The sequence below is a fragment of the Neofelis nebulosa genome, chromosome 13 (assembly GCF_028018385.1).
Source record: "Neofelis nebulosa isolate mNeoNeb1 chromosome 13, mNeoNeb1.pri, whole genome shotgun sequence".
In the NCBI taxonomy this organism is placed as follows: Eukaryota; Metazoa; Chordata; class Mammalia; order Carnivora; family Felidae; genus Neofelis; species Neofelis nebulosa.
Window position 1 is genome coordinate 76,871,111 of NC_080794.1, and position 20,773 is coordinate 76,891,883.

The window sequence follows — 20,773 nt, forward strand, 5'->3', positions numbered from 1 at the left end:
CTTGATCAAATCATTTAATTTCTCTATATATTATGTGAAGTAGATTAGTACATTTTCATATCTCAAATAAATATATTGAAACACTTTGTAGTAATAAATTTTATGTGTTAGATGACTGTCAATGATCTCTGCCTTCTGGTAGTCAAACTATTATTTAATCCCCTTTCCTTGAGTATGGACAGGATCTGTGACTTCTAAACCAGAAAATATGGCAAGGGTAAGGGTATATCACTTTGGTAATTATGGCGGGTCACTTCTATGCATATGCTTTAAGTCTGTGTCCTACCAGAAGTTTTTCTCTAGAGAGTTTCTCCCTTCTTGGCTGGCTTTGAAGAAGTAAGTGCAGTTGAAGGCATCATCTAGGAGCTGTAGGGCCATAGCCACTGGTCTCCACCCAATAATAAGCAAGAAACCAAGGCCTTTAGTTCTGTAGCCACAAAGAAATAAATTCTGCCAACCTCCTGAGGAAGCTTAGAAGCAAGCCCAAGCCCACTCAAACTTCTGATGAGAACCCAACCCTAGCTAACAAACCCTAGCAAACCCCAGCTATACAGTGAACCCCAGCTCCCGACAACTTAGTCTCAGAATCAGAGAGCCCAACTATGCTCTATGTTCAGACTCCTGACCCACAGAAACTGTGAAATAATAAATATGTGCTGATTAAAGTAAAGTTTTGTGATTTGCTACTTAGCAATAGATAACTAGTGCAAATATAAACAATTGTGCTTTTATGTAATGTACTTGAATTACATATTTGTGTATTAAATATATAATACACACATTACGCACTTTTAGTGTTTTCAAATTATGAAGGGCATCTCAATCTTTGAGATGAGAAAAGACACTTTCTTGAATGAGTAAAATAATTTCAACAATGCAAATTAAGACTTTCCTGAAAAAAAGATGGTGTTATGTAACACAATGGTTTGTTACAGAATAAAACATAGTTTAACACATTTTTCTTAATCTGATTATTTCACATTCATATATATAAAATTTTAGCAAGAAAGAATTTAGAATTTTCTTTGTAATATTTCCCTCTCTTTTTGTTGAAAGCAAGAGCACACTTTACACACTGTATGTTGGTCAATTTGACAGTAAATTATATTAAAAAAATAATTGTGAGGTACTCCATTCTGATTTTTTAATTACATTTATGTATGAGGTCTGCAATGCAGTAGATAGATTATGATAATCTTGATTCTTAATCACATTATTATACAGGTTACATGAAAATCTATAATGGCTGTGCCAAACATTTCAATGTATCAGCTGATTATATTTACAAGAGATTCATATCAATGGTTATACCAACTGATTTTGATATGTGGGAAATGAGATGGGAAGATCATCATTTGCATAGCTCAGCATTGGGTATAAGTGATACATTTATACATACACTTATAAATTTATACATGTATACATTTATATATTTATTTGAGATTTTATTCATTTCATCCCTTATAATGAATATATTTTTCCATGAGTGTTGATTGTGCTATTAGAATGCAGAATCTTGGATTTTGATTAGAGATATGACAAGTAGACCTGAATTTTTTTCTTTTTCTCTCCTTTGTCTTTTTTTGAGTGAGTTAGACATGAGACAGATTCATCTTATAGGATATGACATACTTTTAAGGAAAAATGGTTTATTCATGCCTGGTCTCTGTCTTTACTATGATGATTACAAACAAATCTCATACTTCCTCTACACTTACCAGTCTGTTTCTCCAATTCTATTAGCAAGAGCTCTTCCTTGTCCACCAATTATTTATCTATTTATTATTGGCATGAACTCATGAGTTCCTGTTTTCCCCAGTGGTTTATAATTCGTTGTTACACCTAATTATTTAGCATTCATGTTGTTCCAGATTTGGCCAGTGGGAGCTACTTCAAGCTCACTTGTGTTTTTGTGACACATACCCATCATCATTTTGTGAATACTTCCTTACTTTCTGTTATAAGAAGATGTTCCAGGCTCATCTTACACCTGTTCTGCCTTGGATCAGCCATTTACAAAATATTTTTGTAGAGCTCTCAGTGCTAGATATGCTCTTTGCTACTGAGGTGCCTTAACTTAGTGACCTGTTCAATAAACAGAACTGGGAAATAGTAATTTATTTATATATACAAATAAATACACATAAATACATATACATGTGTACATGTGCATGCACACACACACACACACACACACACACACACACACACGTATATATGTTAGAAAGCATTACTTCATACCCAAGCTTCCAATTCCAGTACATCCCTCCAGTGTTCTTTTGGACCTTCTCCAGTTTCATAATCATATGTCTCCTCCATTAGTGAAAACAGTGGCTTCCAGTGACATTAACACATTCCTTATTTGCTCAATTCTGTAATTCAAGAAATAATTTCAGAATTGATTTGTCTATATCACTTTAATAAGCAAACCTGAATAGATTTAAAAGTTTGAATTTTCCACCTTACTCTGCCCAGGATTGAGAATATATAGTCAGATACTGTGTTAACAAGTTATTTGGAATGGTCTCTTTTCTTTCTTCTTTGTTTTCTGTTCCTCCACACCTCTCTCCTCCTATTTTCCTCCTTCCCCTCCTCCTTTTCCCTTCAGGATGGTTATGTAGTATTCACTTGAAATTTATTAGGTTCATTTCTTTTAGTTTACTTTCTGTTTTAGGTGGTTGTTGTTTTTTTCCGCCTTCCCATTCTTATTGTTTTAATATATATATTTTGGAATATGTTGAACATTGACATTCTTTCAAAAGAGAAAAGTATTTAAAAATAAAGAGATTAGTTCCCATTTCCTCTTTTCTCCTCTGGTAAACAACTTCATTGTTTTCCAGTTTATGCTCCCTATGATATACATATATATATTTCATGTATGTATATCTGTGTGTATACACACACACACACACACAGGCATAGACATTCATTCTTTTCCTTCTTACACAAAAGGGGACATACTGTAGATATGTATCTGTATTAGATCATTAAAATCTTCATCATTTTTTTGTTTTGTTTTGTTTACAGATGTATAGTGTTCCATTGGGTTTATGTACTGTGGTTTCTTTAACAAATCTTGTGCACAAGGATGTTTAGATAATTTCCAATATTTTGTGATTATAAATGATGTAGTGAATAAACTTTTGCCCATATATTTTCATATTTCTGGATGTTTACTTCCAAAGTTCCTATAAGTGGGATTTCTGGGTTGAAGAATAAATACTCATGTAGATTTGTTAGGTATTGCTAACTTCTCTTCCATAGGGATTTATTCATTTTGTATTCCCAGCAGGTCATAAGTGTAAGGGAGCACTGTTGGCCCAGTCTCCTGAGCAGAGCATATGGTTATGCTTTTGAAATTTTGACAATCTGATCGAGGAGAAATGGCATCTTGTTGTAGCTTTAGCTCATATTTCCCTGATTATAAGTGAAGTTGAACATCTTTTCATATAGTTAAGAACCATTTTTATAGCACTTTTTGTGAGTTGCCTATTTATGTATGTTGCCAGTTTTTCTATGGGATTGTTAGTTCTTCCCTTTTTTAAAGAGTTTTTTTTTTTTTTATAAATTAGGGATTTTAGCTCTTTTATGTCACATATGTTGTCAGTATTTTCTCCCAATTTATTACATCTTTTGAGTTTACTAATGGCATTTATTTTTACCACACCTTTCAGCATACATATGTTACCATGCAGTCTTGTCTTCTAATATGTTTAAAGTTTATTTTATATGCTCAGTTGTCTGATCCATTTAGAGTTTTTTTTTTTTTATGGGTAGGGTGTGAGGATTGAATCTGATTTTGTATTTTTCCAAATGGCTATCCAGTTATCTGAATACCATTTATTAACAAGAGCTTACCCCAATAATTTAAAATACCACTTTTATCATACACTAGATTTTTAGTATATGATAGTTGAGCCTATTTCTTAATTTCTATTTTGTACCTTTGGTCTTTCTACTGATGCAGTGATACTACGCTATTTGAATTGTACAGACCTTGAATATATTTTAGTATCTTTGAAGTCTAGTTTCCCTAAAAGCTCTTCATTTATTTTCTTTTTTTCCTTTTTTATTGTTTTAAAATTTAATTCCAGGATAGTTAACATACAGTGTTATATTAGTTTCAGGTACATGATGCAGCGATTCAACCATTCTATATATTGCTCAGTGCTCATTATGATAAATTTGCTCTTTACTCCCCATCACTTATTTCACCCATCCCCCCACTCACTTACCCTCTGGTAACCATCACTTTGTTCTCTATAGTTGAAGAGTCTATTTCTTGGTTTCTCTCTCTCTCTCTCTCTCTCTCTCTCTTATTTTCCTTTGCTTGTTTTTTTTTTTTTAATTCCACTTATGGGTGAATTATATGGTATTTGTCTTTTTCTGACTGATTTATCTCACTTAGCATTATACTCTGTAGGTATCCATGTTGTTGAAAATGGCAAGATTTCATTCTTTATGGCTGAATAATATTCTATTGTATATACCATAGTTTTATCCATTCATCTATCAATGATTACTTGGGCTATTATATATTTACTTATGCATGTGAACATTAAGATCAATTTTTCTGGCTCCTTTAAAGCTTATTGGAATTTTTATTAGATAAAATTGAACATTATCTTTCAAATTAACTGCCATCCTGATGATGTTGAGATGTCCCTATGAAAATTAAAGAATGCGTTTGCATATATTTGTGCCTGCTTTTGTGTTTTGCAGACTGAGTTTTATGCCAAAAGTTCCATTATGTTTCCCTAGGAACTATTGATTTCCTTAGTTATTTGTAGCCATTTGTAGTTTTTTTAAATGACAGCTGAAATCAAACTTTCAAAAATTGTTGTTTAAATTCAACTCATAATTACACATTTCAAAAATACTTTTAATACGATCAAAATTCAGTACTTACTAATATAAAGAATGTAAGACAATATGTGATTCTACTTTGCTTTTTTGAGTTTGAAAACTTAAAAGAGAATGTAATTCTTATATTAGATACCTTCAAGAACTCTATAAAGCCTCTCAGCTTAATTTTTAATGAGGTGGTGCTAATTCCTTATTTATGTTAAAACTCTTCATTTGAGAAAATGAAAGCTAGCAAAAATCACTTCCTAAAGAAGAGCATGTAATTTCATTCTCCTGAGAAAATTTATGGTTTGGAGAAAATAAAATTTTAACCATTCCTTTATAAAAATTATATTATGTTGAAGGTTAAATAATTTGAATAACAGTATTATCGAAAAAATAAAACCCATAAACTTCCATATGGGAAGATAGCTTTGTATCTGGAGCTCTTAAAGTCAACATATAGATCAATTAAAAAGTACCTGAAATCCTTACATTTGTTAAAGTTAGTTATTTTAGATTGCTGTGGTACTTTGAAAGCCCATCTATTTAAACAAATGAGATGCAGAGGGAATATCATGCCTAGCAATGCAGACACTATTATATTGAATATATTCCTGTTCTGAACGTAGTATTGAGAACATTTGCAGCAAGTCAAATTTATTTTTTTGTGACAGACAAAAGAATTATAACAGTATTGTAAATCAATCCTTTAGTATATGTATATACTGGGTACAAAGTGATGGAATTTATGGAGGTGAGCCTAAAGGAAGGAACAAGATTATAGAAATAGTAGAGAACCTGAAGTGCTTAACCCAGCAACAATGAGTGTGATCATTTTCTTGCTAGAAAACTACTATATATCACACATTTTGACATTGCTTTTGGGGAAGTCAAAGGAAACCTAACCCCCAAACTTTCTTTGTTTCACAGAGAATAAAGTGAGTGGTATATAGGACTGTTATATTTCTACTTTAATTTTGTAGTCAGTGTAAATAAAGATTTACTCTTTTACTCAGTTCTATGTATAAATAAAAAAACTAGTGACACATGGGTGAAAAATGCATTCAGAATGTAACTTGATTATTTAGCTTATTATTCTCAATTGTTGGCCTTTCATTAATTAAAAAGTATGTATTAAAATTATTCCTCTGCTCTGATTAACTATTAAAACTAAAGACATTTTTGGGGGGTGCCTGGGTGGCTCAGTCAGTTAAAAATCCTACTCTTGATTTTGACTCAGGTCATGATCTGGTTCCTGAGATCGAGCCCCCGCATCTGGCTTTGTGCTGACAGTGTGGTTGCGGCTCGGGATTCTTTCTCCCTCTCTCTGCCCTTTACTGCACTTGTGTGTGTGCACTCTCTCTCTCAAAAATAAATGAACATTTAAAAAAAGAACTAAAGATATTTTGAAAATATCTTTCTCATCTTTTAAACTTTTATATATACTTTAAATATTAAGTCACTGATTTCAGTTAGCCTGGTGTATATACCATTTTATAATAATTTATTTTGGAGGGTGTTTCAAGAAGAAACATTATATAAAATCAAGGTGTATCTCTGTTAGGCACTAACTGTCATTTTTACTGAATTCTAGAAACAGGGATATAAAAATGTGAACTTCAGAAATTTTGAAAATACTTATGATCTTCCCCCACTGCTGTAATTAACCATAATTGTGAAGAATTTAAATTAGAATTCATGATTCAGAATGCTTTTATGTTCTTCCATTTTTTATAGTATGTTTACATAAGTTCAGAGTTTGAGCTTCTTAATTTAGGGTTGGATGATTTAGAAAAAAAACCTTTTCTTTGATACACAATTGAGGAGATCTGTTTTAAAATACAGATTCATTATGTAGAAATTGGAGGAAAATATATTAATTTCCAAAAATACCAAAAGTAAGAAAGTGGTGTAGATGTATGAATTTCCACAATTTTCTTCCTTTACCTATAATTGTCACCATATCTTTATCAAGACTTTCAGTTTCTTCTCATTATTAAGGAAGATTACATATCCCCAAACTCTAGTCTTAACCCATCTGCCTTGTGTGACATTCCCTTTTCTCATCTTGCATGGGTATTTATTTGTCTTCACTGTTTCTTTTCTTGACTCATGCTCAAATATTGGCTTTCTACGTTATTTACTGTGAAGATTTGTTGTTAAAACTTCGATTAATGGAATAGTTTTTAAAAGTGTTTTAATGTGGAGTTTAATTACTTTCTTGCTGGAAGAAAGATACGGAGCTTTTGAATTTTGTGGATCAGTAGTAAATGAGTTTATTGTCCCTACAGGTGTGATTCTGAAAATCGCTATGTTGGTAATCCACTTAGAGGCACATGTTATTGTAAGTATCTGTATTTTTTTTCATTTTTAAATAATTTATAAAATTAGTTTTAGGTGATTTTGCAGATAACAAAATTCACCTTGCGTTCCGATGTTGTCATTCATATGTTACCATTTCTGTTTCTTAAATATAGTACAACTCCTTATATATTGCTAGGAAAGGCAGTCTTTTTGCCTTTGTGTTTGGTGCATTTTTTTCTACTTTTGAAGAGTAACATAGCAATAGATCTTATTCTGAAAATGGAAACATAGGACTTGAGTAAACTCAGCTGGATTTAATGTAATCTTTTCAATTTGATTAAATTTTGAACAAATAGAATTTTGTGATAGATTTTTTTAGGGGGCGTTTTTGGTCATCACTAAAAAGCTGTGCTGATTTTTTACTAAATGATACTATCACTGGGTAGTGATTACGTGGCGGATGTATGTTTAACTTATTAAGTAGCAAGCAAAGAGTTTTTCAAATGATTGTACCTTTTTGCATTTCCACCAGCAGTGTAAGAATTTCATTTCAATTCTTCAAATCTTTCAATATTTCATATAGTTAGTCTTTTTAGTTTTAGTCGTTCCAACAGGTGTGCAAGAGTATCTAATTCTCATTTTATTTACATTTCTTTAATGAGTGATGATATTAAGCATTTGTTCATATGATTATTTGCCATATGTATATTTTATTTGGTGAAGTGTGTTTAAATCTGTTGTCCTCTTTTAAAAATCGGATTGTTATATCATTGAGTTTTCAGAGTAGTTTATGTATTCCAGATGCAAATATTTTATTTGATATATGATTTACAAATTATTTTTTTAGTTTGTGCCTTGTTTTTTCACTCTATTAGAAGTGTTTATTTTTTGAAGAGAAGTTTTTATTTTTTTTTGAAGAGGATTTTTAATTATGATAAACTTCAATTTATCAGTTTGTTCTTTTGAGAAATCTTAGCTTGACCTAAGATCACAAAGATTTTCTCCTTTTTCTTCTAGAAGTTTTGTATTTTTATGTTTTCTACTTAAGATACAGTCTATTTTGAGTTAATAATTGTATATATATCAAGAGATGGATTTTTTTTTCTTCATGTGGATATCTAAATGTTCTAGCACTGTTTCTTTAAAGACTTTATTTTAACCAATTAATTGCTTTTGCAGTTTTGTTTTTGTTTAAACTTTGTTTAAAATCAGTTGCCCATATATGTGAATAAGACTTTAAAGACTATTTCTGGAATCTCTATTGTGTTCTGTTAATTAATTTGCCTGCTTTTGTGCCAAAATAGTACTGTTACAACTACTGTAGTTTCGTAATAAGTCTTGAAATTACGTATCATTTATTTTCTGACTTCATCCTTCTATTTCAAACCTATTTCAGACTTGACTTCATTTCTTTTGTGGTTACATGTGAATTTTAGAATCTGCTTGGTAAATTTTGCCAAAATACATACTAGAATTTGGATTGAGATTGTGTTTGGCTTATAGATCAGTTTGGGGAGAATCCATTCTTAACTATAGTGAGTCTTCTGACACATGAACCTAGTGTGTCTCTTTTTTAAACTTAATTATTTTTTAATTTATTCTCAGCAATATTTGTTATTTTTCACTGTGCAGATCTGTCATGGTTTTTGTCAGATTTATCCCTACATATTTTATACTTTTAATGCTGCTGTAAATATTGTTTTTTTAAAATGTGATTTTTAATTGTGTCTGATGTATACAACTACAATTGATTTTTGTGGTGATTTTTATCCTTCAGCTTTGCTAAACTTCCCTGTTAGTTCTAGAGCCTTTTTGGTAGATTCCATTATATTTTTGATGCAGACTGTAATGTGCTTTGCAATTAATAGAATTTGATTTCTTCTTTTTCTTTCTGGCTACCTTTAATTAATTAATTATTTAAAAATATTTTTTTTTATTTTTTGCATTATTGCATTGACTATTATGTCTGGTACCATGTGACAAGATGTGATGAGCATGGGAATATTCTAGTTGTGTTGTTGATTTCAGAGAGAAAAGATTCAGTCTTTCACTATTAAGTATGATGGAGGTTTTTCCTAGATGCCTTTATCAGCTAGAGGAAGTTCTCTTCTAGTCCTGCTCTGCTGAGGACTATTGTTAGGAATGGGTGTTTTGTTTATGTCATATATTTTTTCTGCATCAATTGAGATGATCACAAGGTATTTGTATTTTACTTAAAAATATATATTTTTAAATATTTTATTATTTACTTTTTGAGAGAAAGAGAGACAGAGCATGAGCAGGGGAGGGGCAGAGAGAGAGAGGGAGACATAGAATCCAAAGCAGGCTCCAGGCTCTGAGCTGTCAACACAGAGCCTGATGTGGGGCTCGAACCCACAAACTGCGAGATCATGACCTGAGCTGAAGTTGGATGCTTAACCGACTGAGCCACTCAGTCGCCCCTTGTATTTTACTTTAATGTAGCAGTTTTAGTTTGTAAAAGGAATAAATGCTACAACATGTAGCTATACCATTTTTTTTGTTGTTTATTAGTAGATGGGCATTGGGATTGTGTCTAGCCTTTGATTGTTATGAAAAATGTTGATATCATTCACACAGTCTTTATGTAGATATGTAATTTTATTATCCTTGGGTAGATTCCTATAAGTGAAATTGCTGGGTCATGTGATAAACTTACGTTTGACTTTTTAAGTAACTGCCAAATGAGTTTACAGTATGGCTATATAATTTTAACTTCCCGAAATTTATAAATGCTTCAGTGATTCCATATCCTCAACACTTAACACCGTTTTTTTGATTGTAGCTATTGTAGAGTATATGTAGTAGTATCTTGTGTCTTTAATTTGTATTTCTCTTATGATTGATAATGTTGAGCTCCATTTCCTGTGTCCTTGTCTTGAACATGTTTTGTTAGATGTGTAAAATACTAAATTTCCTAATAATTTTGGTGCCATTTAAATAGTATCTTAAAATTACATTTTCAGGACATCTGGGTGGCTCAGACAGTTAAGTGTCCAACTCCTGATTTCGGCTCAGGTCATGATCTTGCTTTTCGTGAGTTTGAGCCCAGCATTGGGCTCTGCACTGACAGTACAGAGCCTGCTTGGTTCCCTCTCTGCCCCTCCCATTCTCTCTCTCTCTCTCCCTTTCTCAAAATAAATAAAAAAACTTAAATAAAATTACATTGTCTACTTATATTTGATATATAAACATTACATTCATTTTAATACACTAATCTAATATTCATAAACTTTAATGAACTCATTATTAGTTCTTATTGTTTACAGATTTGTTTGGTTTTTAATGCAGTTAATTGTATTATATGCAAATAAAGACAGTTTTATTCCCTCTATCAAGATTTCTTCAGAGTTTTTTGATTACTGACTCAATTTCTTTGCTAGTAATCACTCTATTCAAATTTTCTATTTCTTCTTGATTCAGTTTTGGAAGGTTATATGTTTCTAGGAATGTATTTCTTCCAGGTTGTCCAATTTATTGGCTATAATTTTTCATAATATTCTGTTATAATCCTTTGTATTTCTGTGGTATTGGTTGTTATTTCTCCTCTTTCTCTTTTCTGATTTTATTTATGTGCCTTGATGAGTCTGCTAAAGGTTTATTAATTTTGTTTACCTTTTCAAAGAACCAGCTCCTGATTTTTCATTGATATTTTCTGTTGTTTAGCCTTTTTAAATTTATTTCTGCTCTAATCATTTCATTTCCTTCCTCCTGGTTTAGTTTTGTTTGTTCTTTTTCTAGCAAAGTTAGGTTGCTTATTTGAGATTTTTTTTTTCTTGAAGTTAGCCTGTATTACTATAAACTTCCCTCTTAGAACAGCTTTTGCTGTATGCCAAGGTTTTGGATCATTGTATTTTCATTTTTATTTGTCTGTTTGTATTTTTTATTTCCTATTTGACTTCTTGGTTGATCCATTCATTGTTTAGTTGAATGTTGTTTAGCCTCCATGTATTTCTTTTCTATCCAGATTTTTTCTTGTGATTAATTTCTAGTCTCATACCCTTGTGTTTGGAAAGATGCATGATGTGATTTCAATATTTTTTGATTTATTGACATTTGTTTTGTGGTCTAATATGTATCTATTCTGGATAATATTCCATGTACACTTGAAAACAATGTGTATTCTTTTTGTTTTTGTTTTTGTTTTTTTTGGATGGAGTGTTCTGAATATATCTATTAGGACTTTATGGTTCAATCAATCATTCAAAGCCACTGTTACTGATTTTCTGTCTTGACCCATCCATTGGTGTGAGTAGGATGTTAAAATCCCCCCACTATTATTGTATTACTATTAATTTCTTCCTTTATTTCTGTTAATATTTGCTTTAGGTATTTAAGTGCTCCCATGTTGGGTGTGTAGATATTTACAATTGGTATATCCTCTTTTTGGATTGTTCTCTCTATGAGTATGTAGTGTCCTTCTTTCTCTCTTGTTAGTATTTGTTTAAAGTCTATTTTGTTCAACATAAATAGTCTTACCCCCAAAATTAACCCACAGAGGTCCAAAGTAAAATGCATAATGATTAAGTGACAAAAAAGATTTAAAAACATCAAGAAAGAACAGCTACATACAGGGGAAACCCCATAAGGCTATCAGCTGGTTTTTCAGCAGAAACTTTGCAGGCCAGAGGGAGTAGCATGGTATAGTCTAAATGTTGAAAGGAAAAAAGCTGCAACCAAGAATGCTCTATCTATCAAAGCTGTCATTCAGGGTAGAAAGAAATTTTTCTAAACAAAAACAAAAAACAAACAAAACAAACAAAAACAAGTAAGAGTTTCTCTAAGAAAAGCTAAAGGACTTCATCCCCTCTAAACCATCCTTACAAGAAATATTAAAGGATATTCTTCAAGTGGAAGGAAAAGGTCATAATCTAGAGTAAGATTATGAAAGAAAAAAATTTACAGGTAAATATAAACCTATAATAAATGTAGTAGATCAATCACTTATGAAACTAATATGTATATTAAAGCACAGGAACTAAAAAATCAATTATATTTACAAAAACCAGTCAAGGGATTCACGAAAGAAAAAGATGTAAAGTATGATACCATATACATAAAATGTGGGGAGGGTAGTAAAAATTTAGTGTTTCTAGAATAGGTTCAAACTTAAGCAACCATCAACTTAATATAGACTGCTGTATGCATAAGATGTTACATGTGAACTTAATGGTAACCACAAGTCAAAACCTATAATAGATACACAGAAAGTAAAGGGAAAGGAATCCAAGCATAACACTAAAGAAAACTTTAAACCATAGGGAAGAGAGTAAGACGAGGTGAACAGAGAAGAAGACAAAAACAATCATAAAACAAGTAACAAATTGGTAATAAGTACATACTTATTAATAATTACTTTAAATGGAAATGGACTTAAATGCTCCAGTCAAGACATAGGGTGACTAAATGGATAAAAAAGAAAGACCCATCTTTATGTTGCTTACAAGAGACTTAATTCAGACCTAAAGACACATAAAAATTGAATGTGAAGGGGTGGAAAAACATTTACTATGAAAATGTAAGCAAAAGAAAGCTCCGCTGACAATACTTATATCTTTAAAGTTTTTTTAACCCCTTACTGGGACACTTGTGATCTCTAAGTGCTGAGTCAAAGTGATGGTAGTAGGCAGGACCATCAAGTAGAGAGTTTGAAATAATTTATGGAACATTTCCTTTAGCAAGTTAAAAAAGTTATCCACATTAGTGTTCTATAAGATTTTATTATGAATGACTTTTTCCTTTACCTTATTATGTGTGAAGTTGTATTAGTAAATTTCCTAATGTTAAATATCTTTTAATTCTGGGATAAACCAAACATAGGCATGGAATATTGTTTTTTGGAACACTGCTAAATATTAGTTGTTCATATTCTATTTAGGATTATTTTCAGTATAAATGAATACAGACTATCGTACTTTTTTTTCTAATGAAATGATGTTTGACTGTAAGTTTTTAGTTTTTATTTTCCATTTTTGTATTATGTAATTATGGTAATAGCTTTTAAAAATGAATTTGAGTAGATTGATGACCCCTTTTAAAACAGAAATAGTTAAATATTAAGTGAACTTTAAAGGTTGGCTGAATTCAAAGAAAATTTTGGGGTCTGGTCATTTAGTAATTTCCTTTTTATATACTTTTTAATTGTTATTGTTTCTTTAAAAAGTTCTTAATGTTTATTTATTTATTTGAGAGAGAGAGAGAGAGAAAGAGAGCCGGGTGGGGGGGCAAAGAGAGAGGAAGACAGAGAATCCGAAGCAGGTTCCAGGCTCCGAGCTGTCAGTACAGAGCCTGACACGGGGCCCGAACTCATGAACTCTGAGATCATGACCTGAGCTGAAGTCAGCCACTCAACTGATTGAGCCACCCAGGTGCCCCTAATTGTTATTGTTCCTTATTAACATTATTTCCCACGTAGTTCTTAGCAGACACTGATGATCAGTGTTTAGATTGTAATTGATGAGGTGTTGCAAAAGTGATATTTCAATACCTTCTTTATTTCTTGATTAGAAAACTTCTCTAAAAATAAATTTCCTCTCATCAGTTATTTGGTTACTCATTGATACAATTCATATAGGAAATGCATGATAAATGTAATATTAGTTGTTTTTACTTACCAGTTTTCAAAGTAAAGAATTATTCAGTATCTCTCAAACATGACGAGGTTTCTCTTCATGATAAACTTATGGACTCATACATATTTAATATGTTTAAATCCATTTTCAATTATTAACCTTACTGATGCTCAAATTGGCTTTTATGACTAAGATAATTTTTCTTCTAGATCAATGCTATCCAATATAAATATAATATGAGCCATATATGTAATTTTAAAAAATTTAATGCTTATTTATTTTGAGAGACAGAGAGTGTGTGTGTGCAAGGCAGGGGAGGGGCAGGGAGAGAGGGAGACAGAAGATCCAAAGAGGGCTCCGTGCTGACTAAAGAGAGGCCGATGTGGAGCTCAAACCCACTAACTGGAAGATCATGACCTGAGCTGAAGTCGGTCTCTTAATTGACTGAGCCACCCAGGAGCCCCTTCAGTTTTCTAGTAGCTACATTAAAAAAGTTAAAGGAAACAGGTGAAATTAATTTTTTTAAGTTTATTCATTTTGAGAGAGAGGATGCGTGTGTTGGACAAGCAGAGAGAGAGAGGGGAGAGAGAGAATCCCAAGCAGGCTCTGTGCTGTCAGTTCAGAGCCCCACTCGGGGCTCACTCTCACCAACCATGAGACTATGACCTGAGCCGAAATCAAGAGTAGGACGCTTAACCAACAGAGTCACTGAGGCACCCCCAGGTAAAATGAATTTTAATAGTCTACTTTATTTAACTCAACATATCTGAGATGTCAGTTTAACATGTACCAGTATAAAAATCATCAATGAGGTTTTTGTCTTTAGTGTTTTTTTCAAACTACGTCTGAAATACAATTTGAATTCTATAATTATAGCAGTCTCAATTCAAATCAGTCACATTTCAATTACTCAATAGCCACATGTGAATAGTGGTCACCAAGTATTGGATAGCTCATCTTTCGATTATGTAGGATTCTAACTTTCTTAAAAATGTAAAAGGAATAGTCATAAAGCACTAGATGGCAGTCTTGTCACTTGTTAGAAGACCCTTAAAGCTTAATAACATTTGAAAGAAATGGTGTTTAAAGAAAAGGTCAGTAGTTCTTGTAATAGTGTTAATGGAAACTATACTGATTTTAAAAATCAGAGTGAAATTTAAAATGCAGGCCCACACTGTGGCTTAAAGCAATTGAGTGCAATGTGGTGTTAACTTAATTGAAAGTAATATACCAGCAGTTGTATCCTTTAGACAGTCTTAGTAGGTTTGTTTATTTTATTTATTTATTTATTTATTTAATTATTTATTTAAAGTTTATTTATTTTTGACAGAGAGAGAGAGAGAGAGAGAGAGAGAGAGAGAGAGAGAGAGGGAGAGGGAATATGAACAGGAGTGGGGCAGACAGAGGTGGAGAGAGAGAATCCGAAGCAGGCTCTGTGCTTTCTGCGCAATGCCCATCACTGGGGCTCGATCTCCCCATGAGATCTTGACCTGAGCTGAAATCAAGAGTAGGATGCTCAACTGACTGAGCCACCTGGGTGCCCCTGCTCTTAGTAGTCTTTTTTTTTTTAACACTTTATTTTTGAGAGAGAGAGAGAGAGCAAGAGAGAGCAGGTGCGCATATATGTAAGTAAGGGAGAGGTAAAGAGAGAGAATCCCAAGCAGGCTCCATGCCCAGTGGGGAGCTCCACATGTGGCTGGATATCACGACCATGAGATCATGATCTGAGTGGGAAATCTAGAGTTGGACACTTAATCGACTGAGCCACTCAGGTGCTCAACCCCGGTCTCCCATGTGACAGGTGTGGATATTTGCCACTCTACTAAGGAGGAAGACCTTAGTTTTTTGTTTTTTTGGGGTTTTTTTTAAAGTTCAGTTTAAAACGAAAAATATTTTGGCTTATTTCACCTTTTAATTTTTGAAAAATTACTGTTTTATTTTGAATTCTGTTGCTCTTTAGAGTTCAGGATACAATTTTGTGATCATAATAATACATTCTCTCTTTTAAAAGGAGTAAGGAATTTAATTACTGTCACATTCAGTGCTTGCTTCTGCCACTCATCACATCTTATGTTAGTTTATATTACTAAAAAAATTAAATATGTATCCATTTATACCACTGTAAACTCTGTAGGTTATTATTGATATGTTTAGTGTTTATTAGTGTTTATGGTTTGTACTGAAAGATTAGTTATAAGCATATTATTTAAGGATTTGAATTTTTTCTTTTGTTTGATATATGAGAGATATTTCTAATAAATGTTAGCATAGCTTTAAATTATGAGTATCAATCTCAATTTAATTTTCTAAAATGCTATGTCATACAAACAATGAAATTAAATCTTGAATTAACCTTATACGTAACATGATTATTTTGTGTTTTGTTCTAAAATGGGAATAAAGGAATTTTCCCATTTTAAATTAAATATAATGTATTTTGTTAGTGTTTTCTATAACTTCTTAGCCATTGATCAATAGATCAATACATCAAACAGCTATTTCAGTAGGATCTAGCTCGTCCATCTGCAAATAGGGAAGTGACCTAGATAAACACAGAGAATCTAAATTCTTTCATTTCACAGATTGAAGACACGATGGATTGAGGATTATCAGAGAAAACATAAATTAACCACATGGTTGGATTTTAACCTTTATTCTGTGATTCATCAGTGTTTCTGTTAAATTTCTTAAAGCTTATATCCCAGTAATTTTTAGATGTTTATTTCAGAATTATTTAATATTTTAACGTGTTTTAAAATGAAGTGCAGTATAGCACAATTAATGAAAAAGTTAAAAATAGCTGATGAGAAAATTTTCTATTCAATTAATCTAGAAGAGAGATGAAAAATGTATTTGGCAAATATTTTGTAACGAAACTGTTAAATTATTCTAGTTATGTAAATAATACAGACTCACTGTAGAAATAATTAAAGTTTAAGGAATCAATAAAAATGCCTGAAAAGCTGCCACCAGCGCTCCCAAGGGGAGTTGTGCAACCTGTGCCCTCTGCAAAGGTTCCTAGCTACAAGAGAGAGTGGGCGCTGGTATCCTGTACTTATCTTTCTTACTAAGCCATATAACCCGGTGTGGGGCTCTGTCTGCCTTAAGCAAGGGTTAATAGCTCCTTATTTATAAAGATGCTGAATGGGCAAATGAAGGCACTGCATGCCTTTCTAAATACATCATGTCATGAGAATGATTGTACATAAAAGCTTATAATGTATATAATATTATGGCAAACAACTTTTTTCTCATTGATATCTACTCATTATTTAGCATTATTTATTAAATAAAACAGTTTTTGTCCAAACTGGAAAACAACCACCTGACTTTAAAATAATGATATCACCGGTTCCGGAAGATGGCGGCGTAGGAGGACGCTGGGCTCACCGCGCGTCCTGCTGATAACTTAGATTCTACCTATACCTGCCTAAATAACCCAGAAAACCGCCAGAGGATGAGCAGAACGGAGTGTCCGGAGCCAAGCGCAGACGAGAGGCCCACGGAAGAGGGTAGGAAGGGCGGCGAGGCGGTGCGCGCTCCACGGACTGGCGGGAGGGAGCCGGGGCGGAGGGGCGGCTCCCCGGCCAAGCAGAGCCCCCGAGTCGGGCTGGCAAAAGCGGAGGGGCTGGACGGACTGTGTTCCGACAGCAAGCGCGACTTAGCGTCTGGGAGGTCATAAGTTAACAGCTCTGCTCAGAAAGCGGGAAGGCTGGAGGACAAAGGGAGGGAGAGCTGCTGAGCCCCCGGACGGCAGAGCTCAGCTTGGCGGGGAACAAAGGCGCTCGCCAGTGCCATCTCCCCCGCCCATCCCCCAGCCAAAATCCCAAAGAGAACCAGTTCCTGCCAGGGAACTTGCTCGCTCCGCGCAAACACCCAACTCTGTGCTTCTGCGAGGCCAAACCTCCGGCAGCGGATCTGACTCCCTCCCGCTGCCACAGGGCCCCTCCTGAAGTGGATCACCTAAGGAGAAGCGAGCTAAGCCTGCCCCTCCTGCCCCCGTGCACCTTGCCTACCCACCCCAGCTAATACGCCAGATCCCCAGCACCACAAGCCTGGCAGTGTGCAAGTAGCCCAGACGGGCCACGCCACCCCACAGTGAATCCCGCCCCTAGGAGAGGGGAAGAGAAGGCACACACCAGTCTGACTGTGGCCCCAGCGGTGGGCTGGGGGCAGACATCAGGTCGGACTGCGGCCCCGCCCACCAACTCCAGTTATACACCACAGCACGGGGGAAGTGCCCTGCAGGTCCTCACCACTCCAGGGACTCTCCAAAATGACCAAACGGAAGAATTCCCCTCAGAAGAATCTCCAGGAAATAACAACAGCTAATGAACTGATCAAAAAGGATTTAAATAATATAACAGAAAGTGAATTTAGAATAATAGTCATAAAATTAATCGCTGGGCTTGAAAACAGTATACAGGACAGCAGAGAATCTCTTGCTACAGAGATCAAGGGACTAAGGAACAGTCACGAGGAGCTGAAAAACGCTTTAAACGAAATGCAAAACAAAATGGAAACCACGACGGCTCGGATTGAAGAGGCAGAGGAGAGAATAGGTGAACTAGAAGATAAAGTTATGGAGAAAGAGGAAGCTGAAAGAAAGAGAGATAAAAAAATCCAGGAGTATGAGGGGAAAATTAGAGAACTAAGTGATACACTAAAAAGAAATAATATACGCATAATTGGTATCCCAGAGGAGGAAGAGAGAGGGAAAGGTGCTGAAGGGGTACTTGAAGAAATTATAGCTGAGAACTTCCCTGAACTGGGGAAGGAAAAAGGCATTGAAATCCAAGAGGCACAGAGAACTCCCTTCAGACGTAACTTGAATCGATCTTCTGCACGACATATCATAGTGAAACTGGCAAAATACAAGGATAAAGAGAAAATTCTGAAAGCAGCAAGGGATAAACGTGCCCTCACATATAAAGGGAGACCTATAAGACTCGTGACTGATCTCTCCTTTGAAACTTGGCAGGCCAGAAAGGCTTGGCACGATATCTTCAGTGTGCTAAACAGGAAAAATATGCAGCCGAGAATCCTTTATCCAGCAAGTCTGTCATTTAGAATAGAAGGAGAGATAAAGGTCTTCCCAAACAAACAAAAACTGAAGGAATTTGTCACCACGAAACCAGCCCTACAAGAGATCCTAAGGGGGATCCTGTGAGACAAAGTACCAGAGACATCACTACAAGCATAAAACATACAGACATCACAATGACTCTAAACCCGTATCTTTCTATAATAACACTGAATGTAAATGGATTAAATGCGCCAACCAAAAGACATAGGGTATCAGAATGGATAAAAAAACAAGACCCATCTATTTGCTGTCTACAAGAGACTCATTTGAGATCTGAGGACACCTTTAGATTGAGAGTGAGGGGATGGAGAACTATTTATCATGCTACTGGAAGCCAAAAGAAAGCTGGAGTAGCCATACTTATATCAGACAAACTAGACTTTAAATTAAAGGCTGTAACAAGAGATGAAGAAGGGCATTATATAATTATTACAGGGTCTATCCATCAGGAAGAGCTAACAATTATAAATGTCTATGCGCCAAATACCGGAGCCCCCAGATATATAAAACAGTTACTCATAAACATAAGCAACCTTATTGATAAGAATGTGGTCATTGCAGGGGACTTTAACACCCCACTTACAGAAATGGATAGATCATCTAGACACACAGTCAATAAAGAAACAAGGGCCCTGAATGATACATTGGATCAGATGGACTTGACAGATATATTTAGAACTCTGCATCCCAAAGCAACAGAATATACTTTCTTCTCGAGTGCACATGGAACATTCTCCAAGATAGATCATATACTGGGTCACAAAACAGCCCTTCATAAGTTTACAAGAATTGAAATTATACCATGCATACTTTCAGACCACAATGCTATGAAGCTTGAAATCAACCACAGGAAAAAGTCTGGAAAACCTCCAAAAGCATGGAGGTTAAAGAACACCCTACTAACGAATGAGTGGGTCAACCAGGCAATTAGAGAAGAAATTAAACAATATATGGAAACAAACGAAAATGAAAATACAACAATCCAAAAGCTTTGGGATGCAGCGAAGGCAGTCCTGAGAGGAAAATACATTGCAATCCAGGCCTATCTCAAGAAACAAGAAAAATCCCAAATACAAAATCTAACAGCACACCTAAAGGAAATAGAAGCAGAACAGCAAAGCAGCCTAAACCCAGCAGAAGAAGAGAAATCATAAAGATCAGAGCAGAAATAAATAATATAGAATCTAAAAAAACTGTAGAGCAGATCAACGAAACCAAGAGTTGGTTTTTTGAAAAAATAAACAAAATTGACAAACCTCTAGCCAGGCTTCTCAAAAAGAAAAGGGAGATGACCCAAATAGATAAAATCATGAATGAAAATGGAAATATTACAACCAATCCCTCAGAGATACAAACAATTATCAGGGAATATTATGAAAAATTATATGCCAACAAATTGGACAACCTTGAAGAAATGGACAAATTCCTAAACACCCACACTCTTCCAAAACTCAATCAGGAGGAAATAGAAAGCTTGAACAGACCCATAACCAGCGAAGAAATTGAATCGGTTATCAAAAATCTCCCAACAAATAAGAGTCCAGGACCAGATGGCTTCCCAGGGGAGTTCTACCAGACGTTTAAAGCAGAGATAATACCTATCCTTCTCAAGCTATTCCAAGAAATAGAAAGGGAAGGAAAACTTCCAGACTCATTCTATGAAGCCAGTATTACTTTGATTCCTAAACCAGACAGAGACCCAGTAAAAAAAGAGAACTACAGGCCAATATCTCTGATGAATATGGATGCAAAAATTCTCAATAAGATACTAGCAAATCGAATTCAACAGCATATAAAAAGAATTATTCACCATGATCAAGTGGGATTCATTCCTGGGATGCAGGGCTGGTTCAACATTCGCAAATCGATCAACGTGATACATCACATTAACAAAAAAAAAGAGAAGAACCATATGATCCTGTCAATCGATGCAGAAAAGGCCTTT

General features: G+C 34.3%; 1 protein-coding gene across 4 annotated transcripts in view; it reads left to right on the forward strand.

Annotated features, from left to right (window-relative positions):
* Nucleotides 1-20,773, forward strand: part of ATRNL1 (attractin like 1) — a 789,076-nt gene that overhangs the window by 258,720 nt on the left and 509,583 nt on the right. For all 4 annotated transcript variants that reach the window (XM_058697871.1, XM_058697872.1, XM_058697873.1 and 1 more), the window contains one exon: nucleotides 7,140-7,192. In XM_058697871.1, the coding sequence (XP_058553854.1) occupies nucleotides 7,140-7,192 (53 nt within the window). The remainder of the gene's footprint in view (nucleotides 1-7,139; nucleotides 7,193-20,773) is intronic.